Raw genomic sequence first — 17353 nt, forward strand, 5'->3', positions numbered from 1 at the left:
AACACAATTGGTAATACAAAGCCTAATACCTTCAAATCCATACTCGAATCAACAATTAAGCTTCCGGCGAAGCGACGTCGTGAGAAGCAAAGGCTGTTCGGAGCTTCGTACAGCAGGAGCGGCGAAGCGTAGTGAACAGCGGCGACATTAAACCGCGAGAAAGAGAGAGAGGGCGTGTCTGGAGGCGGCGGCGTCTCTGGCTTGATTGATGATCGGCGAAGACGATTGATGGTGGCGATAGGCTGCACGGTCAGTAGCACCGGCGAGCACTACAAATTGGAGCCGGAGAGAGAGGGAAGCGACCGAGAGGAAATTGAGAGAGAAATGAGGAGTTGAAGATGTGTCATTCTAAAATTACCATTCTGCCCTTTCATAATAAATTAATCTAAAAATATTTTTTGTGTGGCAAAATTTGGACCACTCATTTAATAAAAATGAGTGGCTGATATTGCATCTCATTTCTCAATTACCCTAAAAAATCTCAATTGATCACGGACCTGTTGTAGTTTGTATATTTGTAACGGATAAAGATATGGTTATAATAATAAATGAAATGTGAAAATATAAATAAAGTATAGTAAAACAAATCTCAACTAATAATTATAATCTCAATTTAAGATAATATAAGAAAATTGCTAAAGTCAAATTAGTCAATAGTATAATAATAAATAAAAAAAATACAGTAACAAAATAGATAGATGAGTAACTAAAATAAGACAAACATAATATATAAAATAACATAATTAAGAATACAAATAAATTTGTAAAGTCCGACAGAAACTACCTAGAAAATTATTTTATTGAAATTACAATTTTAAGTAATGAAATTAGTATTTATAGAAATTTTGATAACTTTTTATATTCTATTCAATTTTAGTGAATCAAATATCATTTTATTGTGAAATTGAACCAATAATAAACTTTTCAAAATTGTTTTCATCTTTCAAGTCATATTTAGGAGCATCACAATCCCAGCTCCAATTCATCTAATATCTACTAGTCATGGCCGAACGCTACTTTTTACTCCATCTCTTCATTAAAAAATTACACTTGCAAGGTGCAACCCTCCCATCTCCAAATCATCTAATCTCTTAATTATTTTTTAAAAATAATATTCATAATTTTATTGAAAAATCCAAATATTACATAATTAAAATCCTAAAATTACACAATTAAAATCCTAAAATTATAATTTATTTAAAGCAAAAAAACATACTCCCTCTGTCCCACAATAAGAGTCACATTTTTTCATTTCCGTCCGTCCCATAATAAGAGTCACATTTTACTTTTACCATAAATGATAAGTACGTTCACATTCCACTAACTCATTTCTCTCACATTCTATTATAAAACCAATATAAAAAAGTGGACTTCATATTCCAGTAACTTTTTCAACCTACTATTTGTTACATTTCTTAAAACGAGTCCACACCAAATGTGACTTCTATTGTGGAACAGATGGAGTAGTTGTCAAATCAAAAAGTTACATAATTTTGGGAAATTGGGCCGACAAGTGAGCGTCACAGCCCAATCCAAGCTCGCAAGTCGGGGGGTGCGTGGCGAGCTGTCTCCAAAATTTCTTCCCCTTGAGATTTTATGGAGCTGGGAGGCTTGCTGCCCAGTCTCTTAGCCATCTCGACCAGATGAGATGGCTAAGAGCCGGGTTGTGAATGTTCTAAAAATTGTACTCTACACATAAAATCAAGCACTATAATCAAGCACTATAAATTAATTAAAACATTGGTGAAACATATCCATATAATTACCCCACAATTGAAACACAATTCGTAATTACGCAAATTAGGAATTTCCTTTCAACAATTGAAACACAGGTGCAGCGCGCAGCATACTCACCACTCTGCGTCCGTACAACCATGGCGGATCAGGGTTTAGACGACGATGAGTGGGGTATCGATTTCCTAGAGGAGCTTGCCAAGGTGGAGGAAACTTTTTTCTCCACCCAGTCCTCTCGACACCACCCGCCGCTTCAGCCTCCGCAGTCTCAGACTCCTTTTCTCCCTCCCCCTCGGCGCCTGCCGCCGCCGTTGGAGCTCAGCTATTCACCCCCTCGCGAACTGTCTCAGAGAACTCCTCAGACCTTGCAACCGCATACTGCCATTCCCGATTTTCATGACTCTTTTGCCCTTCCCGTAACCGACATTGCGAAGGAGCGCGAGCTTGGTGCCCTGCAGGTTGAGATCATAATTGAATGTGCATATCTTTAATCAGGATTGTTAACATCTGTTAACGTGTATCAATTTGTGGATTCTAAGTTTCTGATGTGTTTTAGCGTAATTCGGTGTTTGTTGTCTTTGCAGAAAGAGCTAAATCGTGTTTCGAAGCAGCTTAGTCACCTGGTAAATAAATCTGAAAATTGAGTTTGGTAAGTGAGGAAGTATAAGTTTCTGCTGTTTTGATTGTTGGTTGTTGGTTACAGGAGCAGGAGTGCTCGGAGCTTAGAAAGGAAAAGGAAAAAAACTTGGAGCAGCTGAAAGTTCTGAATTCGAGGATTGAGGCTAAAGATGCTCAAGCTAATCTTAGAAAAAGCATGGAGATGTATGCAGGCTTCTATAATCTCATCGTTTATAGTATTATATACTACTCATTTATGCATAAGGAGTTTTACATGCTTCATTGGCTTGCTTACTTATCGTATATGTCAACATAAAATATGTTGCTTTTGTGTTTCTGTTGGCATTGATCATTCTTATGCTGTATTCATGTTTGGACATAGCATTCCGGTCATTATTGTGTTGACATGTTCTCTAGTTAGGTATTAAGATTGGGAATATTCATGAATGACTTTTTTTTTTCTGGCTATAGGGATGATGTCGTTTGTAACTCTTTGGATCATGGGATACCTGAAGCCTGTCAAAATGTGAAACCATATAATAAACAGCCTGGTTCGTGTGCAAAATGTAGGTGAGCATTTTCTCAAAGACCAAACAACAGGATGTGTTTTTTGATTTTGTCCTGTCTCATGTGATGTTCTCTGTTTAATAATCATCCCTTTCCGTTTCTGTTCTTTGGGGTGGGTTTTCTATTGTTGTTGTTGATGAGTTGGTACAACAGATTGTGATACCGGAAGAGATAAAACCAATGAAGCAAGCACTTCGGCTTTGCAAGAAACTTTTTGCCACTCGGAAGAGTTGTTTGGTGTGTGGAACTCAAATGACCAGAAACAGGGAAGGGTTCTAGTTGCAAAGCTTTATAAGACTTGTGAAATGGATGTTCATCTGCTGTTTGGTTACCTGAACTCCCCTATAAACGGCTCAAACATGGCCTCATCTGATCAACAGGGTCCTTTACAGACCATAGAATATGAAAAAGTCTTGCATCTTTACTCTGTCTTCACCAAGGTAAATGCTCATATTTATAAAGTCCTGCTAGCATGATATCAAACTACTGACGAGTGGCTATTTTCAAGTATGAGCTATGCTGTCTAACTTTGGAATGTACTTTTCCCCTTATTTGTACTTAGAATATTAAAGAGAGGAACAACTTTGTCATTGTTAGCTATAACATTTCTTTATGAGTAAAATGGAAAATTAAATTCAAAGAATGATTTGAGTAGTAGTCATTTCTCATCTTCAGTCTTTCAAAATTTCAAAATATCAAATACTCATTTGGTCACTTCATCTTTTCTCCTTGTTTGCTAAGGTAGCACATGGTGTGCGTAATTCTCTATATGTCTGGGTCATCCTTGCTGTATATCTATTTCTTGCAGATTAGTAATGATATATTGAGACCGGAGAACTTATTGGAAGCTTTGGTTGATCTGTGTAATCTGGAAAATGTGAGTTCACAACATATGTGAAGATTTCTTTGGTGATTGCTGTTGATTTTAGAAAGTAATAGTTGGTCAAGTTACATTTCTTTTTGTATAATTGATTTTACTAATTATGCCTTTTATATATTTTTTAAATGTATTATTGGTTTAGAATTCTAGAACCAAAATCCATTTTTAGTATTCTGATTTGTTCACTATGCCTATAACAAAAACACTATAAACTTTTTTATGCACTTGTATTATCAACTTAACTAAAACCCCAATCAACTTCATTTTACTATTAGTTCCCTGTTGAAACTATTAGATAGTTATCTCTTCAGTATTATTCAGTACTTAATTTCATACAGACATCTACCGTGATACTATTATACAAAGTGGATATGCTATCTTTATTTCTCGATATAATTTTCTTTATTATGAGATACTGCTATAATGAATTAATTTAATCTAATTAGATAATGTATTATATTATATAAACAATTAGTGGGTTTTTCTTTACATTATACTTTTCATTTTTGTTTGATCAAAAGTTGCAATCGTCCATATGGTATTAGTCTATGTAAGTATGTAACTTTATATACTCTCTCCGTTCCACCACAAGTGATCAACTTTTCATTTTGGTTTGTCACATCACAAGTGATTAGTTTCTTTTTTTAACAAAAAACAAAACTTTAACCCTCTCTTACTTTATTCCCTCTCTCTTACTTTATCCTCTCTTTCTTAGTACTTTATTCATTCGTATCTCTCTTACTTTTTCCTCTCTCATACTTTATTCTTTCCACTTTGACTCAATATATATCATTTTCTTAAATCCCATGCCCAAAAGAAACCCATCACTTGTGGCATCCTTAAAAAATTTAAACTTTTAAACCGGCTCGGATTTTAGTGCACAATTGGTAAAATGAGAGATAGAATGAAAAAGTGATTGAAGTATTGTTAGTGGATAATGGGTCCCACCTCATTAGAGAGAAAAAAGTTTAAATTAGAAAGTTTCTATTTTTAAATGGCGGAGGGAGTAATAATCTTCACGATTCATGATTATTAGTAGAAGCTTCATGATTCATTTACATGATTATTAAATCTATGGTGGCATGCATGGAATGTTTTCCATTTGCATATCTTTCGCTGAGCCAAAGTCATCCATGTGCAGGTTTTTATTGTCCGTTGGTCACTTCGTGTTTTACACAAGGTTTTGAGTGATTCCTCAAGTATGGAAAAGGAATTTGGTGAAAGGTTCGAACAATATGAACTAATCTCTTTGTAATTTCTGCACTGATTTATATAGATTTCGGTATAACTATGTCAAGCAGCCATTTATACTTGATTATATATATCTCTTCTCAATATAATCAACAATAGGGACTCTTTTTGTTTAGTGATTCTCAAAATAAATAAATCTACAAAATTGTGGACCTAATCATTGTCCTTGTAAGTTAGAGGTTTACATGATTATGATATTTTTACTTTGGTTAATAAGCAAATCGATGTTCATTATGAATTTATGATCAAAATGTGGATACAAAGTATACTCAAGTTGAAAAATTAATGATTCTTATAATTATCATTCTTACTAGGTATATAATGCTACTTAGCTGACAAAGTGATTGTAATCACTTCAAATATTTTGGTCAAATGAGATGTTCAAAATCAGATTTTTGTATAATGCTGCACATGTAACCAAGTTATGGAAAATGCTTTATCACATATATAAAATGCAGTATTATGTCCTTGTTACATCATGCCTATTGCCATTTGAACTGCAGTATTAACCAGTTGCAGTCATATGTCGTTGATAAAAAAAAAGATATGTCTCAGGCGTTGATGTACTTTTCTACTTTATTTTGATTTCTCGAGTGTACTGTTCCAGGGAAAATGTTACAGCGGAAGAATCCATCTCTAAAAATGCTGAATCTGATACAAATGGATTTCGCACGGAGGAAGGGTGCTTAAGCTTTGCAAATATAGTAGATATGTTGAAGCAGGGCCAAATTCCACCTGCACCGAAATTGGCTAATGCTAAACCCTCCGGTTTTAGTGGGTTTGCTAATCATAGCTGTGTAGCATCTGTGTCTGGAGCCTATCAAGTATCTTTACTTGAACGTATGTGCACAATTGCTACTAAAAGCAATGATGAACTAGTAAGACGTGAGGCACTTTCAGTCATGAATCTAATTCTTATGAGACATAATGCGTATTTGGAGAGAGACAAGTAAGTACTCTTTTGCTGGGTACAATCATTTTGTTGCTTATATAACATTCTGAATCGAGGCCTCTGGAAACAGGTTTGCTGGGGAATCGGTGTTTCATACTTTATCACAATTATTGAGGAAGGAAGCTGGGTTCTCTGTGCAAGACCAAGCTGTTCATGCTCTTTATCTGCTATGTAATTGTGAGTTTCTATATTTGGCTCAAAGGCAAATTGTAACCAGATAAATAAATTTGATATCATAATCAGAACATTTCCTTGTAGTTTCTTTGAGCATTCTGTGTTTATTTTATGTATGGAAAGGTTTTTCTGAACTTTATAGTTAATACTACTTCTTACATAATTATGACTCAACATATGCGCGCCTATATACTTATTTGCACACTTTTTTGGGAGATATTTATGCATCTTGTTTCTGTACTCATATCTCTAAAGCACTATATCCATTTTGGTTTATTTGTCTCAATGTACATTTCCTGGAATCAGAAGTTTTTATTGATAATTGTTTCTGTTGCTGTATTTTAATAGGTCCCAAAGTTCTAGATGTGATCTCTTCTTGCTTAAAAGAGGATGGAGATCTGTCGCACTCTAAGGATATTAGTGGCAACAATTTCCCGAGTTTTCAAGTGTTAAATGAGATCTTAATTGGCTTGGCACATTGTGTAGCTTGCTGTGGGAGTGCTACTGCTGAGGTAAGCCGATCTTTGAGAAATAGTATACTAGTACAATTCTAAAGCTGCACGATAAGAAACTAGATTATTGGATATTCACTGCTCACCTGGTTATCATCTGACCAGTTATTTGACTCTGCTTGGTGGGTGCTTTTGTTCTCCTTGCTGCAAGCGGTTTAGATTAATCAGAATGAGACAGTTCGGTCTCCTAACCTGTACTTTTAATGGATCATGTATCTTAAATTCTGCTCAACTTTCAGGAAATGAAGCTTCGAAGAAATGCTATATCTTTTCTAGCTTTCCTAGGTTCGTCAGGAAAGTCCGGATTTGAGATTTTACTAAATCATAGGATCCCAAAGGGCTCCAATTTCCTTGCCGTCATTATGCAAAGCATATTATCAGATTTGGACCTTCAGGAATCAAAGTCTGCTAGAAGATCCAGCATTGTCATGGAACAGTAAGTTTCTGCGATCAACCAAGTACCACTATATTATTAATTCCATCAGGACTTCTTTTTTATGTTTTCTGACTTTAAATTGTAGCCTTTATAACTCATAATTGTACGTTTAATACAGTGTTCACTGATGTTTTGTCACCATAATATAGTTAGGGCTCGAAGAACTTTGTTCTGCCAGTGCCTCATTGAGGATGGTCTCCTTTTTCTGATGTCCAGTTCTTTTGTTTACCTTTCATCCATCATGTATTATGTGTAATATTTTTGTTGGTTGTTAGTCCAATTGCTATGTGGTCATCTTACGTAAAATGAACATATTCTTAGCTTCCTGCACCAGGATCATAAATTTTTGAAGTTCCGTAAGAATAAGCAGAGTTCATAATATTCTATGTTCAATCTTTGTGACAAGTTGCTTATGCTTTTCGACTAAATCCTTCCGTTTCATTTCTGCAGAAGTTTGGTGATACGAGAGGCGCTGATCCTCTTGAATAGACTTGTGTCCCATCCTCAATATTCCATCTCGGTTCTGAATGCCCTGACAGCAACGAGAGACGCAGCAAGCATGGCCGTGGAGTTTGCTAACCGGTTAACCCATAAAGGCAAGGATAACACTACGAAGCTAACTAGAGAATCTGAAATTTTGGAGTTGGCTCGCGTCTTCAAAAGAAGAGTTTTTACTTTTTTAGGAGATAGTGTTTATGATGGATGAAAGTGCAGTTGTAGAGATCGTTTTTGACAGATGAGGGCAAATGTATGAGGCTTTTATGTATATGAATGATCACCCATGGCCATTTTTCCATCGGCTTGGCTTGCTACTCCTTTTTGTATGCCTCATTTAAACCTTGTGGAAATACTATTACTTGATTGAAATTTTGGCTTTCTGGTGTTCGATTTATTTGGTATTCGATTTCTGTGTTCAAAAAATAATCAAGTTATTCACAGTGTAATTAATTGCTAGTAATACATGCTGAATTAATTAATCGTTCGTGTAATACACTTTCTTTTATAGTGAGATAATTGCTATGCGAATTGTAATAAGATCAAAAGAGTCAATTTGGTTGTAATCTAAATTGATTTTGGTTTTTAATTTTATTTGCCAAACAATAACATAATATTACTAGATTTTACATTTCCTTTAAAGTGCAATACTCGTAATTGGATTTATAACAAAGGTAAAAAAGTCAGCTTTGGATTTTATCTACATCGCATTTTAATTTCATATACTACCAGTCAATAACATTACATAATATTACGTCTATTTAAAAAAAAAAATCTTAGTAAGAAGAAAAAAGTGGTGAAAATGTCATTATTAAAACTCATTTCAATAGAGAGAATTTTGTCATCAATAAATAGAGATTAATTTTCAACAAGACTATTTTTTTTAAACAAATACGGTGCTACAGCTGCTACTGATTTTAAATTTCCTTTTAAAGTGAGATAATGCAATAACATAAATATAGCAGTTGTTGATATGGACCTATATTTCCTATTTCTATAATATTTCTTATCAGATTTTAATTGCTAGAAAATTTGTTTGCTAATCAATGAAATTGGAGTTTAATATATGCAGGATTCAGTTAATTCCAAAATATGCTTATTATTTGCATTTGTCCCGCCTCGAAATAAAGAATACGACTGTCACTTCTCTTTCTCGCTTTACCATCAACACATCTGTCCAAATTTACTACTCCTTTCGAATTTAGGCGCAGCAAAAGTTTGCGGCGATGAATCGGGGAAACGATCCCAATCCGTTTGATGAGGAAGAACCTGAAGTCAATCCATTTTCGGTAACCGCATTTTCAAATTATCCGGATCTGCCTAAATGTAACACTACATTCGTCAATGCTGCTTATGTATTTTGTGGAAGTTGTGATTATTTGGTTCAGATCCGAGGCCTACGGCTGTATTCGTTCGGTTATATTTGATGTTGGGTTTCCAATTGAATTAAATTGGAATTTGGAGGAGTGACTCTATATGAAATAATGAATGCTGTTTTTGTTATCATTATTTCTAATAAACGGTTGCGCAAATCGATTTAGGATTTATCGCCAATGAATTCTTGTATGGTTTTTTTAGTGTAAGGTGGCATATGACACTGAATTTGATTAGAAATGGTTCTAATTTTCAAAATTTTGCACATCTTTAAAACGGATGGAAACATCTTGGCCTAAATTCTGATAATAACATATCTCAATATCGCTAGTAAAACGTTTGAATTCCTTTTCCTATCTCCTAAGAGAAATAGAAAAGACTAGACCACAACAAAAGTGATGTATCTTTTGACTGCATTTCTGATGTTCTTAAGCAGTCTCATTCTTGCAAATGAGAAGAATGATGTTGTAGTATGTCATATTTTCCATTTGTTTGATTCCAAAACCGAGTTTTTCAATGGTGAAAGGTGCTTCTAAAATATAAAATACAAGGCAAAAGTATTTGGTTGGTGATGCTTCTGCCGACCCAGGCACCCTCTGGATCCGCCAGTGAGCTTTATGAGTCTCATTTTACCTGATGCATACCATATATATGTATGCCTTATTGTGGTTGATTTGAAATGTTTGTTGATACTCATTACAAACTTCTCCAGTTATCTATGTTGCTCGACCAACTAATATGCTTTTTTTTTTCTCCAGAATGGCGACAAGTCAAAGTCTCGCTTTCCCAGTGTGGTTGCAGGTGCACTCGGTTTTGGTCAGAAACATGAAGCCACTGTAGATATACCATTAGATGCTATGAATGTAATCTTTTTTAGAAATATACTTTTACCCATGTCTTCACTGTCATATTGAATTTTTATTGTAACTCTGATTGCCTAATATTTCAGGATTCAAAGAAAAAGGAGAACGAACTTGCCGCATGGGAAGCAGAGTTAAAGAAAAAAGAGAGGGTAAGTTTTAGTTAGTTATATTACAGCAAGCAGATTCCAATTGTTTCAGAAACCTTCTGATCTTTTTCATTTCAATACTATGTTGCCCGATTTTGACCATACATAGTCTGTATTTTAGGGTTGTAACATCAGTAGTCTATTTGCATTACATCTGATTTTATTTGTATCTGACTAAAGATACCCAACGTGATCTGTCATTTCTATACAAGAAAATGAACTAAACTGACAATTCATGATGACTATCTGATGTAGGTAGTTATAAATTGTCAAGAGTATAATTTTGTTCATAGACTTTACTTCTTGAACTTGCTGACTCTAAATCTGCAAAAGCCATTGACTTGATCTCTTTATTTCCGGTGTTTATGTGCTGTCATATCTTTACGACATCGTAATCATGCAAATAAAAAAAAAATACTTATTGGCTTTTGTCCTGCAGGAGATTAAACGGAGAGAAGATGCTGTTAACAATGGTAATATATAAGACCAGGGCTAACATACTTGTTATGATTTTTGTTCTTATGTTTCTAATACATTTAGCAACAATTCCATTCAGCTGGTGTTCCTGTTGACGATAGAAACTGGCCTCCATTTTTTCCCATTATCCATCATGATATAGCCAATGAGATACCAGTTCATGCTCAGAAGTTACAGTATCTGGCTTTTGCAAGTTGGTTAGGTGGGTATGCTTTTCTTGTTATCAAATGACACATTCTATTAAAGTGTGGTATGGGTGCAGTTCGTATCCTTGCCAATAGTTTTGGCTTTAACTTTTCAAATAATTGAATTATACTGTTGTTCCAAATTCACCAAGTATCTTGTTTTCAGGATAAAGTGTAGCTGTCCGTTGGTAACTGCATTTGGCTCATGTAGCTTCCTCATAATTAGTTTCTTGCTTTCTAAAATTAGAACTGATCAGCTCAATGTTATTCCATAACCTATTGTTTGACTTTGTTTTTCAGTCTCTGAGTTTTGCTGGAGTAATTACCTTATCTTTGTGCATTTTTGTTACAGGGATTGTACTTTGCCTTTCATTTAATGTTATTGCAGTCACCATTTGCTGGATAAAGGGCGGTGGTAAGTGTGTGATTGTGTGCTTTAACTTTGTTGGTTGCCAATTTGGAGCTTATGGTCTAATGTAACAAATGCCATTTACTGTCTGCAGGGGTCAAACTCTTTTTACTTGCCATAATCTATGCTCTAATGGGATGCCCCCTCTCATATGTGCTTTGGTATAGGCCTTTGTATCGTGCAATGAGGTACTTGAAATCTGTTTTTTTACTACTCTCTGCAGACTCATAGCATATTGGAATTAATTTCTCTTGTCATACTTCTGGTTCTCATGCTCAGGACTGATAGTGCACTGAAGTTTGGGTGGTTTTTCTTGTGCTATATGGTACGTTTGGATGCTGCACCTTGATATTATGTGTATATGACTATATGTCTATATGATGGTAGATTGTCCATATTGATGATCTTTGATTCCATTACTTTACAGTTTCACATTGGTTTCTGCATTGTTGCTGCAATTGCACCTCCAATCGTCTTTCAAGGGAAATCATTAACGTAAGCAATTTCAGTTTTCTTGTAAATCTTTCATCTGAAGCAGAGCTTATTATAGCATTTTTTATTTGTTATCCCTTATTCTTTTGTTTTCTGTCTCTCTCAGTGGCATCCTTGCAGCTGTTGATGTCTTTTCGGACCATGTCTTAGTTGGGGTGAGTTTTCCTTTGCCACTTGAGAGTTGTACGACTTGTGAGTCCTGGATAATTTTCTGTATTTTTGTAGAGATGTTATAATTAACTTAGTGGACATTCCTCTTTGATGACTTAATTCTGCATTCTCGTAGAGATGTTATAATTTTTTCCGCATTTTCATAGAGATGTTAATTTTGGACAGAATTAATTCCAATTTATGATTGTCTGTAACATTAGCATGGCAGGATTTCCCCCATTGTTATATTTCTTTTACTTTTGCTGAAGAAGAGAGGGAGACGGCGAGGGAGAAAAACAGTTAGATTTACATATGGATAGTGACTATTTCGAACTTCTTCTTGGATATGTTGCACGAGCAAGTGAAGGCTAAAGTCATGCATATTATAATGTTACCTTCACTGTGCATGCAATTTCTTTAGGAATCAATATGTTTATACTTGATGCTTTTCCCCAAACTAGTTTCTTTTCATTAAAGATGATAATGGTTGGGAGATAATAGATATAGAGAAGAATCTTAAGTTACTGGCAGAAGAAATCTCTATTTCTGAAGCTACATCCTACTACTTGTTTTGGGAAGATATCTCTCTTACTGTTTGTTCCTAGCTTCACTGCTCTCTTACTTCACTTAACGATCGTTGTGTATCAGTTTACGTGTCACAGTCCTAATTATTTAATGATTCATTCTGTTGCAGATCTTTTACCTGATTGGGTTTGCATTCTTTTGCTTGGAAACACTGCTCAGCTTATGGGTACTCCAGGTAAGACTCATGCTATACTTTTATGAATTTCGGTGATACAACCAAATTTCATTAACGCAGGACGATGCATATTAATTCAATGATTCCACTATATATATGTTGAGTGTGTGTCCTCTTAGTATTGCTTGCATGATGCAATCAAATCTAAACTCTTCTACAAATAGCGAATAGAGACGTTTGTTGTCCGTAACCATTTATTGATCTCTCTTCTCTCCCTTGCAGAAAATATATGCATATTTCCGGGGACAGAAATGATAGTACTACCTCGGAAGTCATCTAAGGTCTGCATCCCTTCTTGGTTGATTCCACCATTTTTGTATCAGATTCTATTACTCCTAGGATGTAGAGAAACTACAGTAAAAGTTGATTTCGATATGAAACTTTTATGCTACTCTCCACAAAATTTATACCGGTATTGTATTTATTTCGGTTTTACAGACTACTTTGGAGGTTTTTTTTATTGTAAGACCTATCAATTCTAATCATAGATTAGTAAAACAACAAAATGCACATCAGTCCTTATTCTCTTTGTCCATGAAAAATGTGTAAAGAAGTGATGACACTTGTTTAATAAAATGTTAGATTTTTGTTGGAGTATTATTTATCTACACAACAGTAAGGAATAAGTTCTAGTAGAAAAATGAAGCATATAACTCAGGTACATACTAAAAAAGAAAATAAGAGATAAATATTCATGGGAGGGAATATTCAGAATGAGATAAATTTTGGGGGACGGAGGTAGTATTATATTAAACCACATAAATTAAACTGCATATACATAGATAGTAGAAACAATGCTGAAATTCACATGGAAGTGGGATCATAAAAGGTCCATACTCCCCATATCCTCACACCCCTCATCTCTTCACAACCCATCACCTCGTCGCCACGTGGCACCCAAATATCCGAACTCCAAGATATCACCATTCCTACATTTATCACAAAGAATAGAACATAAATCCACTTATATATTCAAAACAATTGCACTAGGTAGTACTTAGTAAAATTCAGAAATGACAAATTGACAAAAACACCCCCAAGAGAAATCACACTTCCCACCACATACACACCAAGAACACCCTCCTATCCTTGCATCAAATTTCACACTCACCACACACCACCATCCCCTCCCTATAACTCCCATTTTTTCATGTCACCACACTAAACCAAAAAAGAGGAGAACCATTAGCAATGGCAGTCTCCACTATATACTCACTCAACTCAATCTCCACACCACCAAAACCCCACTCCCCCTTCCCCCAAAAACACATCCTCTTCTTCACCACCACCACCACAAAAAAACCCCTCAGCAGTCGGCGCTCCGCTCTGATATCATGCTCCGCGGAGGACAAGACCGTCGTGATCGGCCTAGCCGCGGACTCGGGGTGCGGGAAGTCCACCTTCATGCGGCGGCTGACCTCGGTCTTCGGGGGCGCGGCCGAGCCCCCGAAGGGCGGGAACCCGGACTCGAACACGCTGATAAGCGACACGACGACGGTGATATGCCTGGACGACTACCACTCACTGGACAGAACCGGACGGAAGGAGAAGGGAGTGACCGCACTGGATCCCAGAGCGAATGACTTCGATCTCATGTATGAGCAAGTGAAGGCGTTGAAGGATGGAACGGCGGTTGATAAGCCAATTTACAACCACGTGAGTGGTCTATTGGACCCGCCGGAGGTTATCAAGCCTCCCAAGATTCTCGTTATCGAAGGCTTACACCCAATGTGAGAATTCGTTATCCATATTTCTATGGTTTAGGAATTTTGCTTTTGTCCACGTCAGCATATCTGCTGCTGACCCCATGCACTCTTTATCAACTCTTTTTTGGGTGAATATTTATTATTAGGATAATACTTAATTAAATCATGAAATTTCATTCATAAGTAACAAAATGGAATATTGAATAAAGAAATTTCATTTCTCCCTTTATTGTCACATTTTTATAAAAAGATGTTTTTGGTAATGCGCAAACAAAGTCACTATTTTAAATATCATTAAAATATTTATGATTTAATATTTTACTTTCAAATTTTATAAGACTGGTCAAAATTTTACCGAATTTATAATTTAATTGCCTATTAAAATTTTTTATTTTGTGAAAAATTTAATAAGATACTATATATTTTTTTTGAGTTTGTGATCAAAATAGAACTAATTCCTAATGTCAAACATGGAAGTTATTTTTTAGAATCGTTATAGATCATTTAGAAAATTCAAATTGGAAAAACATGGGGTCATCATATCAAATTATAGGTTTCTAAAATGAACGAAAAACCGATAAAAAAAAAAAACCTCTATGTTACTTAAAAATGACCTTCATGTTTTAAAAATCAAAATTTTATAAAATGAACTACAAATAATCTAATAATGACCTTCGTGTTTGTTCTATAGTTTGTATTTAAGATCAATTTCGCATATATATATCACAATCCTAATATTCTTTTTGGTACTAGTCTTCTAATATTAGTTCTACGTTATATGTGAAGGTACGATGAACGCGTTAGAGACCTACTGGACTTCAGTATTTACCTTGACATCAGCAACGAAGTCAAATTTGCATGGAAAATTCAGGTAAATTCCCCTAAATAGGAAAAAAAAGCAAACCTTAATCATAATTTTCAAGTAGCTAATTTTGGGCATGATGAATGAATGGTGCAGAGGGACATGGCTGAAAGAGGGCACAGCCTTGAAAGCATCAAGGCCAGCATCGAAGCCCGGAAACCGGACTTCGATGCTTACATAGGTAACTAGCCCGCATCTTCACAAAACACACAGTCAACAAATGATGATGCTAATGATGATCTTGAACTAAAATGCAGATCCACAGAAGCAATTCGCGGACGCTGTGATCGAAGTGCTGCCAACGCAGCTGATCCCGGACGACAACGAGGGCAAGGTTTTGAGAGTGAGACTGATCATGAAGGAAGGTGTCAAGTTTTTCAACCCTGTCTACCTCTTTGATGAAGGCTCCACCATTTCATGGATTCCCTGTGGAAGGAAGCTCACTTGCTCCTACCCCGGCATCAAATTCACCTACGGCCCCGACACTTACTATGGCCAAGAGGTATGCATCCTTCCATTTTTCCAACCTTGTTTCATTTTTGAAGAACAAATCTTATGTTTGAATTGAAATTTGTAGGTGTCTGTGCTGGAAATGGATGGGCAGTTTGACAGACTGGATGAGTTGATCTATGTGGAGAGCCATTTGAGCAACCTTTCGACCAAGTTCTATGGAGAAGTGACGCAGCAGATGCTGAAGCACTCGGATTTCCCTGGGAGCAACAATGGGACGGGGCTGTTTCAGACGATCGTTGGGTTGAAGATCAGAGACCTCTTCGAGCAGATTGTGGCGAGCAGGGCGGCTGCTCCCCTCGAAGCTACCAAGGCATGAGGGGTTGAGTTGAGTTGAGATGAGTGTTGGTGTTGTCTGTTTGTATTTATTTATAATCTGAGTTGAAACTCTTGTAACATAGCACATATTTCAAAATGGAGGAATCCTATAATTATAAACACATCAAATCAAAAGGTTGATTTTGACCAAAAGAGCTCAATATCTCTGCAGCATGCCTCTTCACCAGCTGGTGTCTGCTGAGTATGATGAGATTAAATAGATTGGGATCAAAATGAAGTATAACTGATCCGTGAAATCCTATCAAAATGTCACCGCCTCCCGGATTTGATGACACCTTTGCCAGTATTCAAATTTTTCGCACCGTGTCCTAAAAGTATTAAACAACAATCAACAGAAAAGTTTAACTATTAGAGAATTATAAGAGACCCAAAAATTCATCATCATTCAGATTTATACCGCCAAATGCATTCATAGCCTAAAACAGAGAGAATCGAATCAGTAATTGCATCCAAAGAGCAAATTAAGCACTGCGAAATTGAGTGACGCAGTTACCAAGTAGCCTAGGACTAGGTCAATCCGTCTCCCGATTCTGCAGATTTCACCACAGCCATTTTCTGCAGATGCGATTTGTTTGAAATATCGCGATTTGATTTTTGTGTGGTTTTGGAATGGGGTGAAGAGAAAATGGTGGCGATTGGGGCGAAGAAGAGAGGGAGTGGAAAATGGGGAAATGGAGGAAGTTGCAGACATTGTGTAAACGGTAGTTTATTCCCGGGAATTTTTATCTTTTCAAATTTACAGTTCTGTTCGTTACTCGTGTGGGTCCCTTTGTATTTGGATTGTCTATTTCTTTTTAAATAACTATATTATCTCTTTATACTATTCAATCTTTTTGATGTTTAGAACAAAAGTGACAATTAGTTAAAAATTATTTTTATTCATTTTTCATCTACCAAGATTATGATTATAGTTATGATTTCGGCTCCTAAATAAAAATAAGCATGCACGATCCTTCCTATTGTTTTTCAAATTTTATTTAAATAATAAAATTATCACTTTTTTTATGCTTGTATGGTTATTTAATTGTTTTTTTTATATATAATGTAATTCTCGAAAAAAATACTTTTTGCTTGTAATTTGAAAATCACAGTGTATGCTAGCTTGAAATTTCGTACTAGAATTTTGTTAATTATCAAAGAAGTATCTTCTATGTAATAAAAAAATTTTATCTTCTCTAAATGCTGATAAGCAAACTGTTTGACATGATCATTCCATAACAAGTAAAATTTACAATCCACACATATTCTAAGATAAAAGTAAAACATGATTAGATACAATATTATACTATAATACATAATAATTAAAGAATCATATTGACTAAGATAACGGTTTTTCTTCTTCTTCTTCCAATTATTGAACTCTAGCTATATGGCAATTCTTAAAAAGAATAAAATAAATAAGAGTCGTCGTTACGTATGGTCATGGACATAGTATGCATACAAGTTAATTTATGTAGGTTT

General features: G+C 35.5%; 3 protein-coding genes and 1 long non-coding RNA gene across 5 annotated transcripts; 3 read left to right on the forward strand and 1 right to left on the reverse strand.

The window, feature by feature from the left end:
* Positions 1 to 1778: 1778 nt before the first annotated feature.
* On the forward strand, positions 1779 to 8010 carry SUV2 (protein dimerization). 2 transcript variants are annotated; one of them, XM_048118935.2, is made up of 12 exons: positions 1779 to 2192; positions 2319 to 2357; positions 2438 to 2556; positions 2824 to 2918; positions 3073 to 3359; positions 3728 to 3796; positions 4941 to 5023; positions 5658 to 5999; positions 6073 to 6179; positions 6525 to 6688; positions 6928 to 7124; positions 7575 to 8010. In XM_048118935.2, exons 1-12 carry the CDS (start codon positions 1875 to 1877, stop codon positions 7828 to 7830), a joined length of 2076 nt encoding a protein of 691 aa, XP_047974892.2. In that variant the 5' UTR covers positions 1779 to 1874; the 3' UTR covers positions 7831 to 8010. The 2 variants fall into 2 exon arrangements, with proteins under 2 accessions (XP_047974892.2, XP_047974893.2); XM_048118936.2 differs by lacking the exon at positions 3728 to 3796.
* Positions 8011 to 8713: 703 nt separating this feature from the next.
* On the forward strand, positions 8714 to 12917 carry LOC125210969 (secretory carrier-associated membrane protein 4-like). The gene is made up of 12 exons (XM_048110631.2): positions 8714 to 8908; positions 9752 to 9856; positions 9943 to 10005; positions 10442 to 10475; positions 10559 to 10681; positions 11017 to 11079; positions 11168 to 11261; positions 11353 to 11398; positions 11501 to 11568; positions 11672 to 11720; positions 12410 to 12475; positions 12698 to 12917. Exons 1-12 carry the CDS (start codon positions 8846 to 8848, stop codon positions 12728 to 12730), a joined length of 807 nt encoding a protein of 268 aa, XP_047966588.1. The 5' UTR covers positions 8714 to 8845; the 3' UTR covers positions 12731 to 12917.
* A 549-nt stretch (positions 12918 to 13466) lies between these two features.
* LOC125210968 (phosphoribulokinase, chloroplastic-like) lies at positions 13467 to 16024 on the forward strand. The gene is made up of 5 exons (XM_048110630.2): positions 13467 to 14205; positions 14968 to 15052; positions 15140 to 15224; positions 15301 to 15545; positions 15621 to 16024. Exons 1-5 carry the CDS (start codon positions 13667 to 13669, stop codon positions 15870 to 15872), a joined length of 1206 nt encoding a protein of 401 aa, XP_047966587.1. The 5' UTR covers positions 13467 to 13666; the 3' UTR covers positions 15873 to 16024.
* Positions 15847 to 16580, reverse strand: LOC148930905 (uncharacterized). Its single transcript, XR_016136661.1, has 2 exons — positions 16290 to 16580; positions 15847 to 16200 (listed from the first exon to the last, which is right to left on the reverse strand). It is a non-coding gene; the product is annotated as an uncharacterized LOC148930905 (long non-coding RNA).
* Positions 16581 to 17353: the final 773 nt, after the last annotated feature.

This window comes from Salvia hispanica, chromosome 3, assembly GCF_029641045.1.
Source record: "Salvia hispanica isolate PSC_SH4W2 chromosome 3, Shi_PSC_v1, whole genome shotgun sequence".
Classification (NCBI taxonomy): Eukaryota; Viridiplantae; Streptophyta; class Magnoliopsida; order Lamiales; family Lamiaceae; genus Salvia; species Salvia hispanica.

Coding starts and splice junctions, on each gene's coding strand:
- LOC125210968 (XM_048110630.2), top strand. CDS start 13,667: ATGGCAGTCTCCACTATATACTCACTCAACTCAATCTCCACACCACCA. Junction 14,206..14,967: donor ATCGAAGGCTTACACCCAAT/GTGAGAATTCGT, acceptor TTATATGTGAAG/GTACGATGAACGCGTTAGAG. Junction 15,546..15,620: donor ACACTTACTATGGCCAAGAG/GTATGCATCCTT, acceptor TGAAATTTGTAG/GTGTCTGTGCTGGAAATGGA.
- LOC125210969 (XM_048110631.2), top strand. CDS start 8,846: ATGAATCGGGGAAACGATCCCAATCCGTTTGATGAGGAAGAACCTGAA. Junction 9,857..9,942: donor TACCATTAGATGCTATGAAT/GTAATCTTTTTT, acceptor CTAATATTTCAG/GATTCAAAGAAAAAGGAGAA. Junction 10,006..10,441: donor AGTTAAAGAAAAAAGAGAGG/GTAAGTTTTAGT, acceptor TTTGTCCTGCAG/GAGATTAAACGGAGAGAAGA.
- SUV2 (XM_048118935.2), top strand. CDS start 1,875: ATGGCGGATCAGGGTTTAGACGACGATGAGTGGGGTATCGATTTCCTA. Junction 2,919..3,072: donor GCCTGGTTCGTGTGCAAAAT/GTAGGTGAGCAT, acceptor TTGGTACAACAG/ATTGTGATACCGGAAGAGAT. Junction 3,797..4,940: donor ATCTGTGTAATCTGGAAAAT/GTGAGTTCACAA, acceptor ATCCATGTGCAG/GTTTTTATTGTCCGTTGGTC.